The following is a 19,513-nucleotide window of genomic DNA, read 5'->3' as shown; positions in this document are numbered from 1 at the left end:
AAGGCCCACAGCTGACACTCGTCAGAGGAGGCAGTTGGCAGGAAGACACCGCATGGGTGGGTGCCAGTCATTGGTCCTTGCCCTTGCCTTTGTTTCTGTCACCAGCAGTGGACGGATCATCTAGTTGACTTCAGTCTCTGGACACATGGCCGCTTTCCCAGCCAGCTGTCAGCCTGAAGGGCACTGTTCTGAGGGCCAGCACCTCTACAGGGCTGGACCCTGGGAAACAAAAGATGCTGAGACCAAGAAAGTTGAATATTAGAGAGAGGGTGATATGTACACTCCATGGAGATTTCTGGGTTTGTTAGCTATCAAACATTCATGTTGCCATAGACACCCTCCCAAAAGATAGCTATGTCCTAATTTCTGGAACCTGTTTATTTCACCTGATATGGAAACGGCATCTTTGCAAAATATGATTAAGGATCTTAAAATGAGGAAACGATTATCTAGGTGGGCCCTATATGCAACCATATGTACCTTTAAAAGAGTGAGGCAGAAGGAAATGTGTCACACATACCAACACAGAAGGTGATGTGACCACAGAGATTCATGTGGCCACAAGCCGAGGAGGCCAGCAGTTGCCAGAAGGTGGAAGGAGCAAAGAACGAATTCTCCCCTTGAGCCTCCAGAATGAGCACAGCCCTGGTGACACCTTGATTTTGTCCCAGTGATAGACAGATGTTGGACTCCTGGCCTCTAGAACTGTGAGAAAACAAATCTTTATTTTTTTTAAGTCACCAAGATTGTGGGAATCTTTTATAGTAGCCATAGAAAACAAATACACATGCTATTCTTCTCTGTAAGTCTAAGATTAATAGTTGAGCAGACACAAAGGGCACTACCAGGAGGTGTCTGCAAAGAGCCTGCTTCAGAAACTTGGAAATGAAATTAAGAGCATATTCAGATCTCTTTGTCACCCCAAGGAGATCCCTGGCACCAGAGTGTCAGAATTTACCATGTGTGTCCTGAGGCATCAACAACAGGGCAATGATCATCAGATTCTAGTTTTAAAAAGTCTCCCGTGGAACAAAACAAAATCTGGTGGATACTTAATAAATATTTGTTGTTAATGCTGAAAATGATAGTGTCTTTTAGGCTTTGTTTCTGGCCTAGCACTGTAATAGCTTCTGTCTTTAACTTAATAATGTAAGTCCATCTTTTTCCCCCCAGAGCTGGGGCTCAAATCCAGGGCCCTGTACATGCTAGGCAAGCACTCTACCACTGAAGCATAGCCAATCCCCAGTCACATTTTCAAATTTAAGACAGTTGACCGAGGTCTTTTCTCCATTCAAACCCGGAAATTAATCAACTGTACATTTTAATATCCATATATCATTGTCACCATGTGAGATAGATCTGTCTGCCAATTAACCAAGCAAAATTAAAACAAGTTCTTTTTCATCTTTTGAAAATGAAAACTTGGAACAACTGCTGCGTGATTTGAAGTAGCAGGTGCAATTAGTCATTAGTTTATTCTCTCCCCCCACCATGACAATCACAATGCATTTTGATTTGGATGTTGCTCATGCCCTGGAATATCTTGTGTTCTTGGCAGTAACTAGTAGGGGATGAGACTGGAGAGGGGCAGTTTGTCCACTCGAACTCATAATCAAAAATAAATGCAATTTACAACTTGTGTAGCACACAAAATAAACTCAGTAAGAAAGTTATAAATGCAACCAGTTTTTTGAAGTAAAATACTATTTGGAAAGAGAACTAGAATTTAATCTTTTTAAAAGAAGAACTGGATACCTTTCTACTAAGTGCCCTTCAGAGTTTTATCCAAGGAGAAAGACAAGCTCAATGTTGACACCTCTTTGTTTCTGTCCCCTTTAACTGTTACAGTCCCAGACCCTTAAACTTTAGGCTATAGTTTGGAATACCCAGACAGTGACTCAGAAGATAACTTGAAAATTACTAGGCTATTTATTTGTTTGTTTCTTTTTGGTACTGGGGATCGAACTCTGAACCTTGCGCTTGCGAGGCAGGCAGTGGAACCACTGAGCTAAATCCCCGGCCCTAGGCTATTTATAATGCACCCAGGGATTGTCTTGTTTTTCTGACACAGAAAGACTTCAAAATACCTTTGTGACACTGGATTTAGGACATTTAGTCTAATTTGATCATATTTTAACTCAATTCAGCAACTGTTCATCAAACTCCTTCTCTGAGGAATACAGTAAGTAACTAAGACGTGGTATGCCTGACCCTACCTTCATGGGTGACAGACGGGCGCACAGTGACATACCTTTCAGGGTGCAGCATTGAGCAAGTCTGGACTGTTCCCTGGGGAGGACATCCTTCTGACTAGATGTAACGGATGAGTCAGCACTTGCCAGGAAACAAAACGAGGGAAAACCCAGGCGGAAAGGCAGACAAGTGCCAGCCTGCTGTGTCCTTGTAACCAAGCAGAGGAAGTAGGGGGTGGGGATGGGGAGGGCGAGACTGGAGGGGAAAGTCGGGGCTTGAAGGGCCTTTTAAGATGTACTCAGGTGTCTGGAATTAATCGAAAAGTTCAAACCTGGAAATACATGAAAATCACCTGGAAAACAATTCCCAAGCCCCACCCTTGACCAGTTATCTTTTGTGAGCATGGAGCTTTAATCCCAGCACTCTGAGAGGTTGGGGCAGGAGGATCACAAATTTAAGCCCAGCCCGGGCAATTTATTGACTTAGTGAGACTCTGTCTCAAAATAAAATATAAAAAGACCTGGGATGGTACCTTAGTGAGAAGGCTCTGGGTCTGGTCTCCAGTACTGGGGGAAAAATTCAGATGAGTCCAATACTCGTCAGGGCTGAGAACCATAGCTCTAAATAAGAGGTCTGCAACATTTGTCTCTACAGGGCTACATAAAACACATTCTCAGCTTTGAGGGCCAGACAGTCACTGGTGTAATTGCTCAGCCACTTGTGCAAAAGCAGATGGGACAATAAGAAAACAAATGAGTGTGCCTATCTCCCACAAAACCTTACTAACAAAAGCTGCAGGGCTCTCAGGTGCCAACATGTATTATTCTTAAACTTACTTTCTCCTACATGGTAAGGTTTATCTCTTCTTTGTCTTTGCATAGTATTGTGAAATATGAAAGTCCCACTGCTTATTAAGCTATCCCGTTAGGTTGAACTATTTGAAATTGCTGACATTAAACTTGTTTTGATCTGAAAATATTATTTTCATATAGTTCAACCTAATAGTCTGTGTCCTATTTTTTGACCACTACAAGCATTTCTGCTATGAGCATCTTGCAGTGTGTCTACCTGTGTTTCCCTGGGGCAGATTCTGAGATACTGAATTTTTGAGGACTGGGCATATCAGGGAGGAATCCTTGTTTAAGTTACGCATACCAATTCTGGCAACTTTGATTAAAAGAGGATCTATTGGTGGGCTATGGGGCAGCTCGAAGGATGGAGAGAGGGGTCAGAGGCATGGTCTCTGGACCTGTCAGGACTGAAGAGTCTCCATGCCAGTACCCACTCTGCAGCCTCTCGGTGGACCAACAGCAGGTACTCGGCCACCACGCTAGGCTCTGGCCCTTGTCTCACAGCTTTCAAATTCTGGGAGAGGGTTGACCTCATGTTACAGTGAGGGAGAAGGCAAGTTGGAAACAGCTGCTTCGGGGAAACATCAGCTTCTATAATGAGAGAACATTGACTTTTTGTCAAGATTTCACACAGTTGAGGAGTATTAATTCTCCCCAAGAAAACTTACGTGCTATGTTAGGAGAGAGAATGGCTTCCAGGAAGCCAAATTAGGAGAACCACGTCTTCCTATTCTTGCCTACACTTAACTGCGTCAGCTTTCTAAATTTTTACCAATCCAATGGGTATAGAACTGTGGTGTGTAATTGTTGTTTACTTGTGGGCCTGAACAGCTGTCTTCTATTTTCCTGTCATTTGGATCCCCATCTTCAGAAGTTTCTTGTTTATATCTTTTGTAGCTTTTAAATCAGTTTCATTAACTTTTCTAAAAGGATTGATTTGTAAGGGTTAGGTATATGTCCTGAATGCAACTCTTTATATTATAAATATGGTAAATTTGCTTTCTCCTTACCTTTTAACTTTGTTTATGGTGCCTTGAAGAGTTTAAGAGAAGAAGCCACATGAGTCTTTGTGACATAGTTTAGGTTAGAAAACTGCTGGCTACAAACAGCCGAGAGAACATTTGGCCACTTATGGCCAGGAGATTTTCCAAATAACAAAGGACTTTAAAAAAAATCATACTTGTGAGCAAAAGGCAGTTCTCTCAATTTGATTTTTAGGAACTCAGTCGTGATTGTGAAGACAGACAATGGGCAGTTTTAACAAACTATCTTTGGGACTTTTTCTCTGCGCACTTTAGTTATGTATAAGGATCTGTCTACCAAACTGATAGGTCAAAACAGGGCCTTTTGGTGTAGTTTAGAGAGTAAGAGGTTATGGGTGCAGATTAACTGGATTTGAGTACCCAGTTTTGATCTTTGAGTTTGGATATATAGCTCTGATTTTTGCTAGCATTTAGAAAGAGATAAATTCATGGTTTAAAGGGAAAGGGGAAAAAAGAATCAACAAATAAACAAACAATAAAGATGCAGGTTTACATTGTTGTCAGCATTACCTGCCAGCCCTGTGACTCGGTTTTCTCACATGCCCTTCTCCCTTACTCTTCCACTTACTAACATGACCTTGGATGAGTAACTTGACTTCCCTGTGCCCCAGTGTTTACAGATGCAAAATGGGGATTAAAATTGTTACTTATCTCACAGAGTTACGTGAGCATTCATTGAGGCAGGGCACAGAAAATACTTAAAATCAAGCCCGGCATAGCGAGGCCTGGTATGTTAGCTGTCACAGAGTTCTGGCAGTGTCTGTCTTGCCACATAAGTTTTTTAAAAAGTCAGATAGATCATATGCAAATATTCCTCATTTAACGACCTACCCGTTTAACGACTGCTCAGACTTACAACCAGGATATGTTGTTTGGACTTATGACCTGTCTTTTTTTGTTGTTGTTGTACAGTTCTGTACATCTGTACATCTTGTTTATAGACCTCAATGTCTTTATTTTGTACAGTACTTGTTGTTTATATAGTCCTGTAATTTTTGCTGATTGTACTGTATGGTACAGTACAGTGCTGTAGTTTTATGTTCTGTTATATATTATAGTACTGCATGTAAGAGTTAAACAAATAAAAGCAAGATCATCAAGTTGGAGCTTCCTTTGAGCATTTCTTTGTTCTGAAAATTGTTACTTTCATACTATACGGTTCCTCATTTAGTGACCAATCCATCTAAGAACCTAGTAGCAAGACCAGAACTCAGTCATTAAATGAGGAATGTCTGTACAACAAGCTTAAAAGAAACTCCAACTGCATACTGTTTACTGTGTTCTTAAAGCTTATTCTCATTCACAATATCAAAGACATTTTAGTTTGGATGAAATTAAGAATAATGACAAATCAGGTCCCACAAGAAAGAAATTATTGATAAAATAATGAATTAGCCAGAGCTACTTTCCCTTTTGCAAACCATTTTCCTTTGTCAGAATAATCCTGGAGTCAGTAAGGAAAAGGGAAGCATCCATGGGGAAAAGATGTCAGGACTGTGAGAAGCCTGTGGGGTCCTGGAGGCTGTCGCCTGGGATCTGTGTGTGTGTGTACCTGTGCAAGTATGTACGCATGTACACATGGGTGCAAGTGCCTGCACGTGTCACTGTCTACATGATGGTTCTCAAACTGTGGTCTCCAACCAACAAGAGCAGCATCACTCGAGAACTTGGTAAGATACAAATTCTCAGCCCACCCCTGAGCAACTGAATTAGAAACTTTGGGATGAGGCCCAGCAATCTGTGTGATCCTGATGCCAGCTGGCCTTGGATACTACAGGGCACCATTGCCACTTGGAAAGAAATCCCCTGCAACAGCCAGGACAGCCCCAGGCAGAGGTGCTCACCACAGGGCCGAACCCCTCCTTCCCCAGCCAAGCAATGAGGGTTGAGCAGGGTCCTGGGGATCCAACATCCAACCATTTGCTCCTCTGCTCTCTGCCCTCAGGGCTGGTTGGTCAGTGTCAGTAGACTGTCTTCTTGGTGCCACTTCTTTCAAATAATTTGAGAGAAAATCCTGCCTCAGAGAGTTGCCCAGAAGAGCAGCAAATGGGGTCACCAGTGATTGTGTGGGGCTGGGCTTTCTGCCAGAATCTCCCAGTCTCTTCTGCACACTCCTTAAATCCCTGAAGGACACACACTGTGGTCTGGGCTCCTACACTTCCCTCAGCACACTTCGCCAGGCAGGGAATAAGAGTGCATGAGCCACAACACTAAAACCACTGAGGATCAAACAGGTAAAGATATGGCAGCAAATTGAGTAAAATAGGTACGATGAGAAGCAGAAATGCAGAGAGAGATGGGTCATCGACAAATTAAAGTAAGCACAATAAATGTGATCAAAGAGATAAGAGAATATTGGTAATACAAAGCATGAAGAAGCAATCGTAAAAAGTCTACAGAAACTATTAAATATTAAAGATAGTACAGGTATTACAGTTTAGATAAAATGCAGTTAATGGAATAAATAATATCATGGGCAGAGGCCAGGAAAACTTGGTTCAGTTTGAGCATGTTCTCAGATATAGTAGGGAAGAATAAAGAGACAGTTGAAAACAAACACTAGAGATATAGACTAAAGTGCCATGGTTGGATAATAGGAACCAGAAGGAAAAATATAACAAAGCAAACAAAAGGACGAATCTATTTGAACAAATAATGACCATTCTTTCTCCAGAATTAAAGGAGGACAAAAGATGTCAGATTGAAAGCATTTACAGAATGCTAAGTCAAATAAAGAAAATTTACACCCGAATTTGTACCTATCAGGACAGACTGAAAATAAGAACATTAAATGCAATGAGGAAATTCTAAACCTCCCCCTCCACCCAGAGAGAGGTAATCAGATGAACACCAGACTTCAAAATGACAAGGAAAGCTAAAAGCAGAATCCTATACATATATATGGAAGCTGAGTATCACATTAACCATACAACCTTTGTGTTCAAAAGATGATACTGGAAAAGTAAAAGTAAACATACACGGAGTTAGAACTGAATGACAATGAAAACATAAGAGATGCAGGTAAAGCAGGACTTAGAATTGATGGTGTTCAAATATGTGACAGGATGCAAGAAAGATTGAAAACACTTGTGGTAGTGCTCAAATCAATGAATTTAAAAAGAGAAACAGATAGATGTCAAGGAAACAGTAAGGACATAATAAAACAGGATGGAAAGCATTAAAAAAGAAAAGAAAAGAAAAAGTTAAAGAAAACCAAGATAAGAAAAACTGAAAGTTGTTGTTGGAGAGACCTCAGGCAAGACTGAAGGCAGATAAACGAGAAAAGACACAAAAAGTAAAAACTAGACGTACGTATAGGTACAGCAAAGTCTTGTGTTATGGTTTATGTCTAGATGTCCCCACAAAGGCTCATGTGGTCCTAGGTGGGGCTTTTCCAAGGTAGCTGGATCTGGAGTTTGATGCTGGAATTAAGGGTGTGTGTTTACTAAATTAATCCACTGATCGCTTTGGCATAGTTCTGAGTGAATACTACCCACTGGGTGGGTAGCCTAGACAGAATGTAAAAGGTACAGAAAGAAGCTGGTATGTTTGTTTCCTTGTTTCCTACTGCCTTCTGCCTTTCCTGCTGTGCCATGGACTATTTATCCTCTGTGATGCCCCTCTGCCATGCCACCCTGCCTTGAAGCTAGCTGACTATGAACTAAAACCACTGCAAACTGTGAGCCAAATAACCTATCCTCCTTTAACTTAACTTTGGGTGTTGGGTATTTTGTCTCAGCAATGAGAAAAAGTAACTAAGACATCTTGGCTTTGGAAACCAAAACAAAAGGGATATGTTTTTGTTTTTCGTTTTTTGGTAACGGGGATCGAACTCTGGTCCTTGTGCTTACGCAGCAGGTGGCGAAACCACTGAGCTAAATCCCCAGCCCAAGGGATACATTTTTGAAAAAATATTTTTAAAATGTGTTAAAAAAGAAATAGAAAAATGGAAGATTATTAAGTATAAACTTAAATAGTAATTAAAGACCTTCCTCTTTCTCAGTAAAGTACAAACCAGTAGTTGGAACAGTTGAGTTCTACTCCCTTGTAATCTAGAATAATACCAGTTATTCCAGGAAACTTCAAAAGCGTGAAATCTTCCCAGCTCACTTTATTTTTATAAAACTTTAAAATAATTACTGATTTGCAGGCAGATGCAAAAATAATTTGGAGGTATATCACTTGTCTTCAAGGGAGTTTAATTTATGGAGGTAACTGAGCACATGGAGAGGCAGATGCCATTGAAAGATTTTTGAGCTAGGCATGGTGGTGCACACCTCTCTTCCCAGCACTCAGGAGGCTGAGGCAGGAGGATTACTGCAAGTTTGAAGCCAGCCTGGGCTATAGTGAGTTCAAGGCCAGTCAGAACTACAGAGTGAGACCCTGTCTCAGTGAAACACAAAACAAAACAACAACAACAAAAACAAGAAAGGAAATTTTTATCACTTCCATTTCCTGTGAGGAGGGGACAAGCCATGCCACACAGGGCCACTTAGGGACCTGCAGGGCTAGGCAAGAGGCAGGAGGATCAAGGGAAAAGCTTGGGCTGCTCACCGTATTGAGGTTTCTGTGGAGAAGACAGAACAGCGAGGGTAAACAGCTTAGAGCTGGCTAATTTGGGTAATGCTAGTGGGCTCTGGGTAGCAAGGGTGGCTTCTAGTTGCCTGGCAACTGGCCCTGGCACGATGTAGAGCTGAGGAACATTGGTGTGGTGCATGAGAGTTTAATCAGGACATGGTTGGGACTGTGGGGTTTGGATTGATTTGTTTACATATCAAAGGAAAGCTCCTGGGGTGAGACTATGCCATTTGTAAAAATTGCCTGGCTGAGTCTCTCCCCAGACAACAAGGTATGTCAGGGGACAAAAATACAGAAAATAAGAAAATATTGTTAATACAACTGATTCTGTGATGCATGGATGGCAACTAGACAAATACAGAATCTATGACAACACACAACAAGAGGGGTTCTGTGTATCTTCATCTACTTTTCCTCAATCGTGTCTAACATAATTATAGTACAATATTTGGAAACTGACATTGTAATCTGTATCTAGAGTTCTATGTTATTATAGCCTGTATGTGTATATTTGTGTAAGCCAGTGCCAATAGAGATATGGAACTATGCCAGATGTGGCAGTGCATGCCTTTAACCTCAGCACTTAGGAGGTTGAGCCAGGAGGATCACAAGTTTAAGTGTAGCCAGGGCAACTTAGCCAGACCCTGTCTCAAATAAAAAGGGAATCCCCAATACCAAAAAAGGGGGTAGGGATGTAGTTCAGTGTGAAGGCCCTGAGTTTAATACCCAGTACTGCAAAAAAAAAAAAAAGAAAGAAAGAAAGAAAGAAAAAGAAACAATTCTATTACCACAAAAGTCGTGTTAAATCTTTATAGCCACATACTTTCTACCCCCCACTGTCACTAACCCCTGGCAATCAGTAATAATTACATTTTCCCACAAAATAAAAGTGTGAAACTTGCCCAAACTCATTTTATAAATTTGATTATTACTTTGATTCCAAAACTAGAAATGGGCATGGTGGCACACTTTTGTAATCCCAGAACTCAGGGATTAAAAAGTATGAGGAGGAAGATTGCCTCAAGTTTGAGGCCAGTCTGGGACACATAGTGAGACCCTGTCTCAAAAAACAAAAAATAAACAAAAAACAAAAAATAAAACTAGAAAAGGAAAAAATAGTGATATAAAGATTAGGGAGGAGAAAATAAAACTGCAGAACTAATCAGGAAATTTAGCAAATTTACCAGATTCTAGAAGAAGTTATAAAAATCAATTGCAAAAAACCTTATCAACAAATCAGTTAGAAGATGTAATTGAAAATAAAACACCAAGGAAAATAACCAAGTATACACTCCAGGAATTAATTGTGTTATGTAATCTGTTTTAAGTTTATCAAGGCAAAAATGAAAAATCATAAGGATGGAAAGGAAGATTTGCAGGGCTGGGGATTTAGCTTAGTGGTGCCATGCCTGCCTCAAAAGCACAAGGTCCTGAGTTTGATTCCAGTACCCCCCCCTCAAAAAAGTGATGCAGATGAATTAAAGACCTAAGTATGAGAGACAAAAATATAAAGATAGTAGGAAATAATATTAGAAAAGTCTCTTACTGTCCTACAGATGGGGAAGAATTTCTTAACAAAGGACCAATAACATAGACAATAAGCAAAATATTGACAGATTTTATTATACCAAAAATATGAATTTCTGTTCACTGGAGAACATTATAGCTAAAGTTAACTGACAGATAACTTAGAGTAGATATTTTTAATGATTCAGATAGTCCAGGATCAACATACAGAATCATAAGCAGTTCTTGGAAATGAAAAAGAAAAAATCCATAAAAACTGGGCAAAGGATGCAAATAGGTTCTGAAAAGAAAAATCTAAACAGCTAATGAAAATATCCAGACTCATTTGTAATTAGACAAATGGTAAGCAAGCCAATAGTTAGATACCATTTTATATCCATTAGCTGCCACATAAAAGAAAGCTGAGCAGTATAAAGAAAAAACAATCACCCAGCATCTCTGAGGAATGTAGACTGGGCAGTGACTCTGGCCAGTATTCTGGCAGGGTTCACAAAGACTAAGTACGTGTGTGTCTTCTGATCCTGTGGTTCCACTCATATAGCTGAGCTCAATATTACATTGCTCTGGGAAGGGCCAAGTATAAGAAATTTATCACCATGTGTTTGCATAGATCGAGGGCATCTACAATATGTGTCCATCACCTGGGGAATAGCTAGATCAAAGTTAGTGATGGATTATTATATAGCAGTTAGAAGGCCCGGACTAGATGTGCACAGTAACATCATGATATAGTAAGAATGTAGCCCTCAGTGATAGATGTAGAAACAAGAGATAAGAAACAAAAAAGTATTCACACAACCTATACACATCCACAAACAAGAGGATATACATCAAACCTGTAAGATTGGGGGGAATCTGATGAAGGGATAGGAAGAGATGAAGAAATAGGAAAGAAAATGAATTTTAAAACAAAGAAAAGAAAGACATAAATAAGCACAAACAAACAAAGAGGGACTTTGTAGGATGGGGTTGAGAATGCCACTAACTGTGGCTTGATCACTTTTTCTTCTCCTAAAGTTAAAAAAAATTAACTTTCTACAAAGTAAGGTCCCACAAAACTGGATAAATTATGGGTTTTGTACAAGGAGAGAAAATAAAAAGCTAACAAAGTTTAGTTACATCTTCTCACTCCCCAGAAAGCATTTATTTTTAATAAATAAAATACCAACTCTTCATCTTTTTCAGCAACTGCTAACAGATCGTGTAACAGTGTGTACCTCATTGTTCTCTCCTGGTGATGAGTGAGATGCCAAAGAGTGGCATCTGAATAAATCTGTCTCTCTTCTTTTTTCAATTATCTAAGCTTATAGGGTTGGAAGGTAGAGCCAAGTTCCTGTAACTTTATTTGAAAGTGATACAGGAAGCTAATTTTGCAAGCTTCTTTTCCTTTGAAATTCAGTGTATGACTCTGTGGGGAAGCTTGGGAGCAACATTCTTAATGGCAACCTGGACAGGCTGGGATCTTACAGCGAGTGCCTCTCCGCCCACAGCCCCACTAGAAGCTTCCGAGGGCAGTATTGCAAGCTTCATATACTTCAGGTGAGCATGGGGGTCCTGTGCAATTGCTTTTGAAGAACAAGTGAATGTCATGATATGGGACTCATTACAACTCCACAATACAATTGCTTTTTGTAGTTAAGAACACAAAAAATATTACAATGTTTTGCAAAAAGATAAAGCTAAATTTTAATAGTTGGTAGAAACTGGCTTAGCCTATTCTGAGTGCTGGATGTTATATGAGGGACTTGTCCACAAAACACACAGTATGGGGCAAGACTTCTGGATGACCTTTATGGGGAACCCAACTTCAAGTCCTGGCTAGCACCTTCACTAGCAAGAATCCTGTGCGTGTTCATTGGTTTGGTTGGCAGCTCCCTCCAGGCACAGTCACTGATGGGATCCAGCAAGGACTCTCTTGTTCTTGGGGTATTGAGGGCTCTCACCATGCTTCCTAACAAATCCCTACTCTGTATCCTTGCCATCAGGAGCCTCATCATTGGTCGGTACCATGCTGATCAAGGGAAGGAGCTTTGAACACAGTTCCTGAGCACCAGCTCCTGACTTCCCATCAATTTTTGGAATACCAGATGGAGGATGGACTTCCCACTAACCTTTTCCAAGAAACAGAGCCCTAAACACAAATTTGGGATTATTCTAGCAGTTGGACCATGACTTTATAAATCCATTCCTAAATCAGTTGACCTATGTTTCGAGCTCACTATCTTCAAAGCACGTTAATCCTTTTACTGCTCAGGGGAGAAAGAAACCACAGGAATAGCACAGTCTCTTATTAAATATAGGATAAATTTTATGTTTATAACACAATAGTAAAAGGAAATTACATTACTAGTTGGCTAAAAACTATTGTCTGAAATAAGAAATGCAAGCTTTGTGAATTAATGCTAAAAACGCTTACGATGGTAAACCATGGACGCAGGGAGATTATCGCTCAGCCTCCTTTGTTTTATTGAGGATTGGGATACTGATTGCTTGAGGGTTTAATCAGTGTATACTAATATCACTTTCAAAGCAGATTAATGGTTTTGATATCAGAGCAAAAGGTCAGGTTTACACAATCATGTAAGTTATGAATTTATAAGAAATAGCCCAGAAATTTTATTTACAATTTGATCTTCTGTTTATTGAGACAGACATTCTAATTATTGGCTTGATTTATTAATAAAATCTTTACTCGATACATCGTAGCCTGCTATCCAGAAATGACAACTTGGCAATTGGTAAAAATCATAGTGGAATCATCTGTTAATGACCTCTCATCTGGAACAGAGATTCAGTGGGACAGATTACACAAAACCAGTCACTGCTTCTTAATCAGCTACATTGAACCTGGGGGCATATTTTAATTTAAATATAAGTGTATCTAATGTCTTGAAATTCACCCTGTAATGGAAAAGCCATGTCTTAGGAAGTTAGAAACTTTTTCTTCTTTCAACACCATTCCCTCTCTCAATCTGCTTAATGTATGAGTAGCACAGCAGCAGACTTACTTAGAAATGATTATGCATATGTGCTATGAACACTAAAATTAAAAAGCACTGTGGCATTGTGTTTCCCAGGATGGAGCTGATTACAGTGTGGGCGTATGTATCCCTGATTCTTGTACCGAAGAGGATGTGACTATGATGTCTCAGCTGGGTAGGTACAAAGGAATACACAGTGAAACCATTTCCTCGGTATAAAGTTTGAAAAACCCCAACTCCTTACAGCCAACAAAGGCAGTTCTTTCAGGATTGAACCAAATTTTCATCCTCATCAGTCCACTAACCTGAGAATAATGGAATCCTGGGGGGCTTGGGAACAGAGGTTCAATTGGCATAGCAACTGAGTAGGTAGGAAGGGAAGAGAAAGACCATAATGAGGAGATAGGAGCTGAATCTTTATGTAATTAAGATGTAAAGTTGAACAGTCTTCCCTCACCCACAGCTGCCTGGTTAGCCTGGAGACCGGAGGTGGGTGATGTCCAGTTTCCATGTTGTGCATGTTCTCTGCCCCGGCCCATGTGTTTGGCACTGGCTGGACCCAGAGGCCATTCTGAAGTAGGACTGTCTAGGCCAATGTGTTGTCACGGATTAGTGCTAAGAGCCTCACATTCAGTCCTGGTTGTCACTTCCCAGCTGTGTGAGCTTGGGCAAATCACTTAATCTCCCCAAGCTTCAGCCTCTTCTGTGAAGTATGGGTGGCTCTGAAGCTCAGCTGGCTCTAACTGTATAATCACTTCTAACCTTAGCCATGTAGAAGGAATATATTTTAGTCCACATAGAAATGGATTTGATTTCCTCTAAGTCTTTCAAAATATTCCACACAAGAACCTTAAAGCCAAAACTTTCTGCTGCCAGTGTCTTTTACATTTATTCTCTTTTAAGGTGTTGATACTGCTCTAGTTTATGGTAATCTTAAATTGCCTTGACTATGGGATGGTCCTTATAGCTCTGGGTACATTATCCATCTAGCTGAGTATTTTCTGACTGTTAAAACAGAAAAGCCAAACAAGAGCTGGGGGTGCAAGTTGGTAGTAGAGTGCTTGCCTAACATGTGTGAGGCCCTGGATTCCATCTCCAGCACTGAAAGAAAAAAAAAATTGCTATGAATCAAATTCAAATTCCAGTTTTTGTTGGTTAAACCATAAATATCCTTGAAACAAAGATATATTTGTAATTATTATAAAATTAGCATTTCCAGTGAATAAGGGACTCCCTAAGGCTCATGAGTAGGCTTTCTCATTTAAGAGATTTATCAGTCACCTTCATTTTCCTGGCTGTTGCTAACCTCACTTGCCAGAGTTGCCATTAGAATAAAATGCCATATTAGAAATAATTGCTATCAGTAAATAGATATTTTGAGAAAGTTGCACTGGGACAAAGGAACTGAAAAGGGGGAGGGCTCTGGTTAGAGTGAGGGGAGCTGACAGGGGCTGTATTGGTGGAATTAAGTCTGAGGCCAAGACATTTCTCTAGCTCCAGCATAGACACAGCGGTGAAATGAGAGCCTCTTTTCCCAGGGGAAAAGGTCCCCATCTGGAAGGGATTTATAAGCTATTTCTTAAAGCTTTTTGATAGAGTTGCCAGTGTTTCCTCTACAGATGTGAGAATGACCAGCTCAGCAGTGCCAGGTGACCTTGCCAGAGCTGGAGCATCCATAACAGGGCAACAGAAGATTGTGTGTTGGAGGGGGAGAGAACCCGGGCAGATGGAATGGTCTGCCTGTGGCCCGAGGCTAGGGCAAAGCACTACACAGGGGTCGTCGCAGGATGTTATACAGGGGACTCACAGCAGACTTTATTCTCGTCTCTTAGAATAAAAATGTGTAATTCCAGAGTATGGAAAGTTTAGATCAACCTTTGATATGATGATTATAAAATCCAACTTGAGCCTATAAAAATTTAGATCCATGCATTTCAGTATCACTTATTATATTCATTTCCCAGGTACATTTTATGATGATCACATTGTTTCATTTTGCAGTAACCAAAAGCATTGAATTCTGAGCTGCTTGAAGAGTCGATGTTTAACAGTCCTTTATAATAAGCTTTATACTGTCCTCTTGCTTACTGTCTATTGGGCTAAATTCACCTTGCTTCACCTATTATAATCAGAATTATCAGCCCACTAGTGGAACAATGGTACTGACATTGCCAAGGATGGTTTTCCCCACAGCTCTCTCTTATGGATTCCCTCATGCTGCTTGAAAACCTGGAAGTATTTTATAGCAACTCCTTGAATTATTCACAGAAGTGCCTCTCTTGCTAAGGATTCAAAAGGAACCCAAAACATTTCACAGAACATCGCCTTCTATTCTCAGTTTAATTCAGACAGTATTTACTGAGCAATTTCATATCAGGCCTTTGTATTAGACATGACACATGTATGCTGGGAGGCCCAAAACAATTGGGGATTACTCGTTTAGGGGAAACCTACAATGTAGCAGGGAAAGTATGTGAACCCGAGTTACTAGGAGAAACTATCAGGAAATAAATGTTCGACCTTAGACTGAGCACTAGAGAGGAGTGTTCAATGGGTGAACAAAATGTACAATGAATGTTTGAATTTTAAAAAAGGGATTACAGATGTGGCACTGTATTGTTTGATCACACTTTGTATAATTTGAAGGGGTGGGAGGGTAGGGGAGGAGAGGTATGGTGGGTGTGGGAACTTTACTGAGAGGTTTGAGCACCTTGTTTTAGGGGAGCGTAGTGTGGGTAGGGCAAGGAGTTGGGGGAAGCAGATCAAATAAAGGTGTTTAAAAAATCTTTTTTCAGTACTCAGGACCTTGTGCTTGTCAGGTGGACACAGTGTCACTGAACTACACCCCCAGCTAAAGGTTTCTAATAAAGGCTTCTTATTTCCCTGTATAGACTTGGAACCTAGTGCGGTGTAGACACATACTGATCGAACAGGCACGGGCTTCAGATTGATTTTGTCAAGTATGGAAGAGTTTAGAGCTGGGGTGTGGTGTCTGTCTGCAGCGCTGCCGGGACCATCCATCTCTGGAGCCCTGCAGATACTGATTGACTCAGCTATTGGGCGAGGCTGAGCAGGCCTAGAAAACCCATAGCATCATGGCAGCCTCATCCTGAGAGTCTGGGTCAGGTGGCCAGCCCCGGGGCTGCCTCTGTGGAGGACAGTGATTTGCTGAGTCTCTGTAAAGTCCCTAGTAAGTTGCTTTGGAGACCTTGGCTTCAGTTCTGGACTATACATTCTCTTCCTTCCCAGGCCCTTAGGCTCTGTGGGATCACATGGTCAACATGAGGCATGGTGCACGCTTTGGAGGAAGCAGGGAGTGGCACCCACAGCGCCACACTTGGACCAAGGCAGGGAGCTCCCTGACTGGCTGCATCCTTTAGAAAGGGGCTCCTCTGGCTGGGTTGTCCCCATGGGTCGATGTCTGCAGCACCAAGAGGACGTACCTGTCCACAGCCTGCTCCTTCTCTTTTGGTCCACAGTCTGAACATGGAGGACCTCAGGGTTCCCTGCCCAGGTACACTAAGGAGTGACTGGGGTAGAGGTGAGGTAGGAGGTGGGGCTGAGATTGTTCACACTTATACCTCTAAGGCCCCTGAAGATGCAGGAACAGAAGATGTGGACAGAGGGAAGGGAGGGGCAGGAGCTGGTGGGTGGGTTTCACAGAAGTTTCCTTTCACTCTCGCTTTAGAACACTGAGTAGGTAAAGGACAGCACATATATATATGTATATATAGTCTATACACATATATATATATACACACACATAGGTATATGTACGTTTATGTAGGTATGTGCTTACACATAGAAACACACACACTTAGATACATACACATGCATATACCCAGTCACATATATACATACACCTGCACATAAACATACCTACAACCATGCATACACATACATACAGACACACACAGAAACACATACTTGCACACACAGAGGCACAGATACACACACAGTTCTCATAAAGCTGTCAGCATCCTTCTGGCTTCGTGGAGTGCCAGAGCAGTGTGCAGGTTCCCAAGTCACTGCTACACTGCAAAGTGGCTGTGGTTGTAGAGCTGGACAGAACTGGAAAAGTCAGGTTGTAAGAAATCAGCCTAAGCATCTTTGGAGTAAGGGAGTGTCAACCTGCGTTAGGAAGGAGTTGTCAACTTCAGATTTGTCCACCTTGGTAGTAAGGTCCTGGGTCTCCATGCCCCTCAGTTTTCTCCACAAGCAGCTCTCTGTGCAGAAGGGAGCCCCAGGGCTCCTGTGTGGGGCATTGTGACTCGCTTTACCTTTAGCCCGGTGCCTGTAAGTGCAGCTCCTAGATTTAGACTTCTAGACTGTCTGGGAAGACAACCAGGATACATTTTCAAGACGCCAGTAAGTCTGTGCTTTGTAGGCAGGGAGGACTCAGATGTTTCCAAAAGACACTTTTAAAAACAATGAAAGGTGAAGGAAATTTAATCTGGGATCCCAGACATATATGTTATCATTTTATTCCCAATTCTGCTGTCTCTTCCTTTTTGTTGCACATAAGGCCCAAAGTTAAAAAAACAAAACAAAAAACTTCTTTTGGGGCTGGAGATTTAGCTCAGTGGTTCCACCGCTTGCTTTGGAAGCACAAGGTCCCAAGTTCAATCCCTGGTACCAAAAAAAAAAAAAAAATAACAACTTTGTTTTGGACCAGGGATTTAGCTCAGTGGTTTCGTCGCCTGCTGTGCAAGTGCAAGGACCAGAGTTCAATCCCCAGTACCACCCCCCCCCCAAAAAAACTTCTCTTGTATCAGTGCAGATGAACTACAGAGCTTTTTCATATTGGTGTTAAACTTCCCTGTGGCTTTCAGTGCCTGCTGTTCAGCTAAAAGATGACAGCAAAGGTACTGGCTGCTGTGGCCTCGCAGGACAGGGGTCTACACAGCCTAAGTTCACCAGGTGCTGGAGCTGGGCCTTAGCACTGCAGGCTCAGGAGGGATCTACTCGGTTCTTCCAGGCAGCAGGCTCCAGAGGCCTAATGCACATTGCCTGAAGGCTGGGGAGTGTTCGATGCAAGAGAAGAGAAGGAAAGAAAAGGGAAGGGGAGGGGGAAACATAGCATGAGTCGATTCCTTTAAAACTAGAAATAGAAATTCAAAGGGGAATGGACATGTGGTGGTGGCTCAGTACATTTCACTTCAGGGGAGAAGTTGATTTGGGAAATCCACATATAAACAGGAAGCAGCTCCAGGGGCATCATTTCAAAAAGCAAAGGGAACTGAGTAATGAGGAATTTTGCTGTCACATCCCTGGGGGGACCTGGTGGAAACCTAAATCAAACCCTTACTTTGGGCCAGGGCTGGTGACACACAGATGCTTTCTCTTCCTTGTTTCCAGCCTCAACATGTTACAATTAAGAATCACAATGAATCACATAGTATTAATCTTTTAGCGGCCTATTTGGACATTTTGGAAACCCTCGGACCACAGACTCATGGGAACAGTGAGAGTTGGAGGTGAAAGAGACATTAGACCACTGTACCCAGTTCTCCCTTCCTTGTTGCACGGAAGAGGAAATGAGACCTAGAGAGGTGAAGGGGCTTGCCCAGGCCCCACAGCAACTGACCTCAACCTCTTGAATCTAAGCCTAGTCATGGTGCAGTGGTGGATGAGGCAGTACAGGGAACTGCCCACATTTATTAAGCTCTTACTGCACGCCAGACTTTGTTCTATGTGCTTTACGATGACTGCATCATTTAGTTCCACACCAACCCCATGAGGTAGGTACGATTGTTATTCCAATTTTATCACGGTGGAGGGAAACTGAGTCATGGAGATATTAAGTAACGTGTCCAAGGTCACATCATAAGGGGTGAATTCAGGATCCCAAACCACAGAACCTATATTCTTAGCTGCCAAGCTCAAATTCATAAACTTATCTGAGGCCAATTCTCATTGTCTATAAAATAAGATAAATAGAAGTTCCTTGTAGGGTTGTTGAAAGATCAGAAATAATGAACAGAACGTGCCTCATATCTAGTAGGCACTTAACAAGCAGCGGCATCTCTTGTTATTCACGGTTGGCATTGGTGATTATGAAACTCTCTGTGTCTCACACTTCACTGAGAGTTTGGAAGTACCCTGGTCCTGCTTCTCAGAGTGTTTCCTGATAACTTTAAGCAATGAGGATTCCTAGGCTTCCCCCAGTGATATCTAAAGCCATGGATGCTCAAGGCCCTTTTATAAGTGGGGTAGTATTTTCATATAACCCTATGTACATCCTCTTGTGTACTTTAAATCATTAACTATTTACATAGCATTTAAATTAGGTATTATAGTACATAATGCTATGTAAATAGTTGTTATACTGTATTGTTTT

General features: G+C 41.4%; 1 protein-coding gene across 1 annotated transcript in view; it reads left to right on the top strand.

Annotated features, from left to right (window-relative positions):
* Positions 1-19,513, top strand: part of LOC101712794 (O-acyltransferase like protein-like) — a 62,339-nt gene that overhangs the window by 8,307 nt on the left and 34,519 nt on the right. Inside the window, exons 2-3 of the mRNA XM_004858465.4 lie at positions 11,592-11,731; positions 13,270-13,348. Of these exons, the coding sequence (XP_004858522.4) occupies positions 11,592-11,731; positions 13,270-13,348 (219 nt within the window). The remainder of the gene's footprint in view (positions 1-11,591; positions 11,732-13,269; positions 13,349-19,513) is intronic.

Source organism: Heterocephalus glaber, unplaced genomic scaffold (genome assembly GCF_053883595.1).
Source record: "Heterocephalus glaber isolate CG9 unplaced genomic scaffold, H.glaber_assembly_v1.0 deba00000331, whole genome shotgun sequence".
NCBI lineage: Eukaryota > Metazoa > Chordata > Mammalia > Rodentia > Bathyergidae > Heterocephalus > Heterocephalus glaber.
Note: the sequence above shows the minus strand (reverse complement) of the source record. Positions and strands in the feature narration are given on the sequence as shown.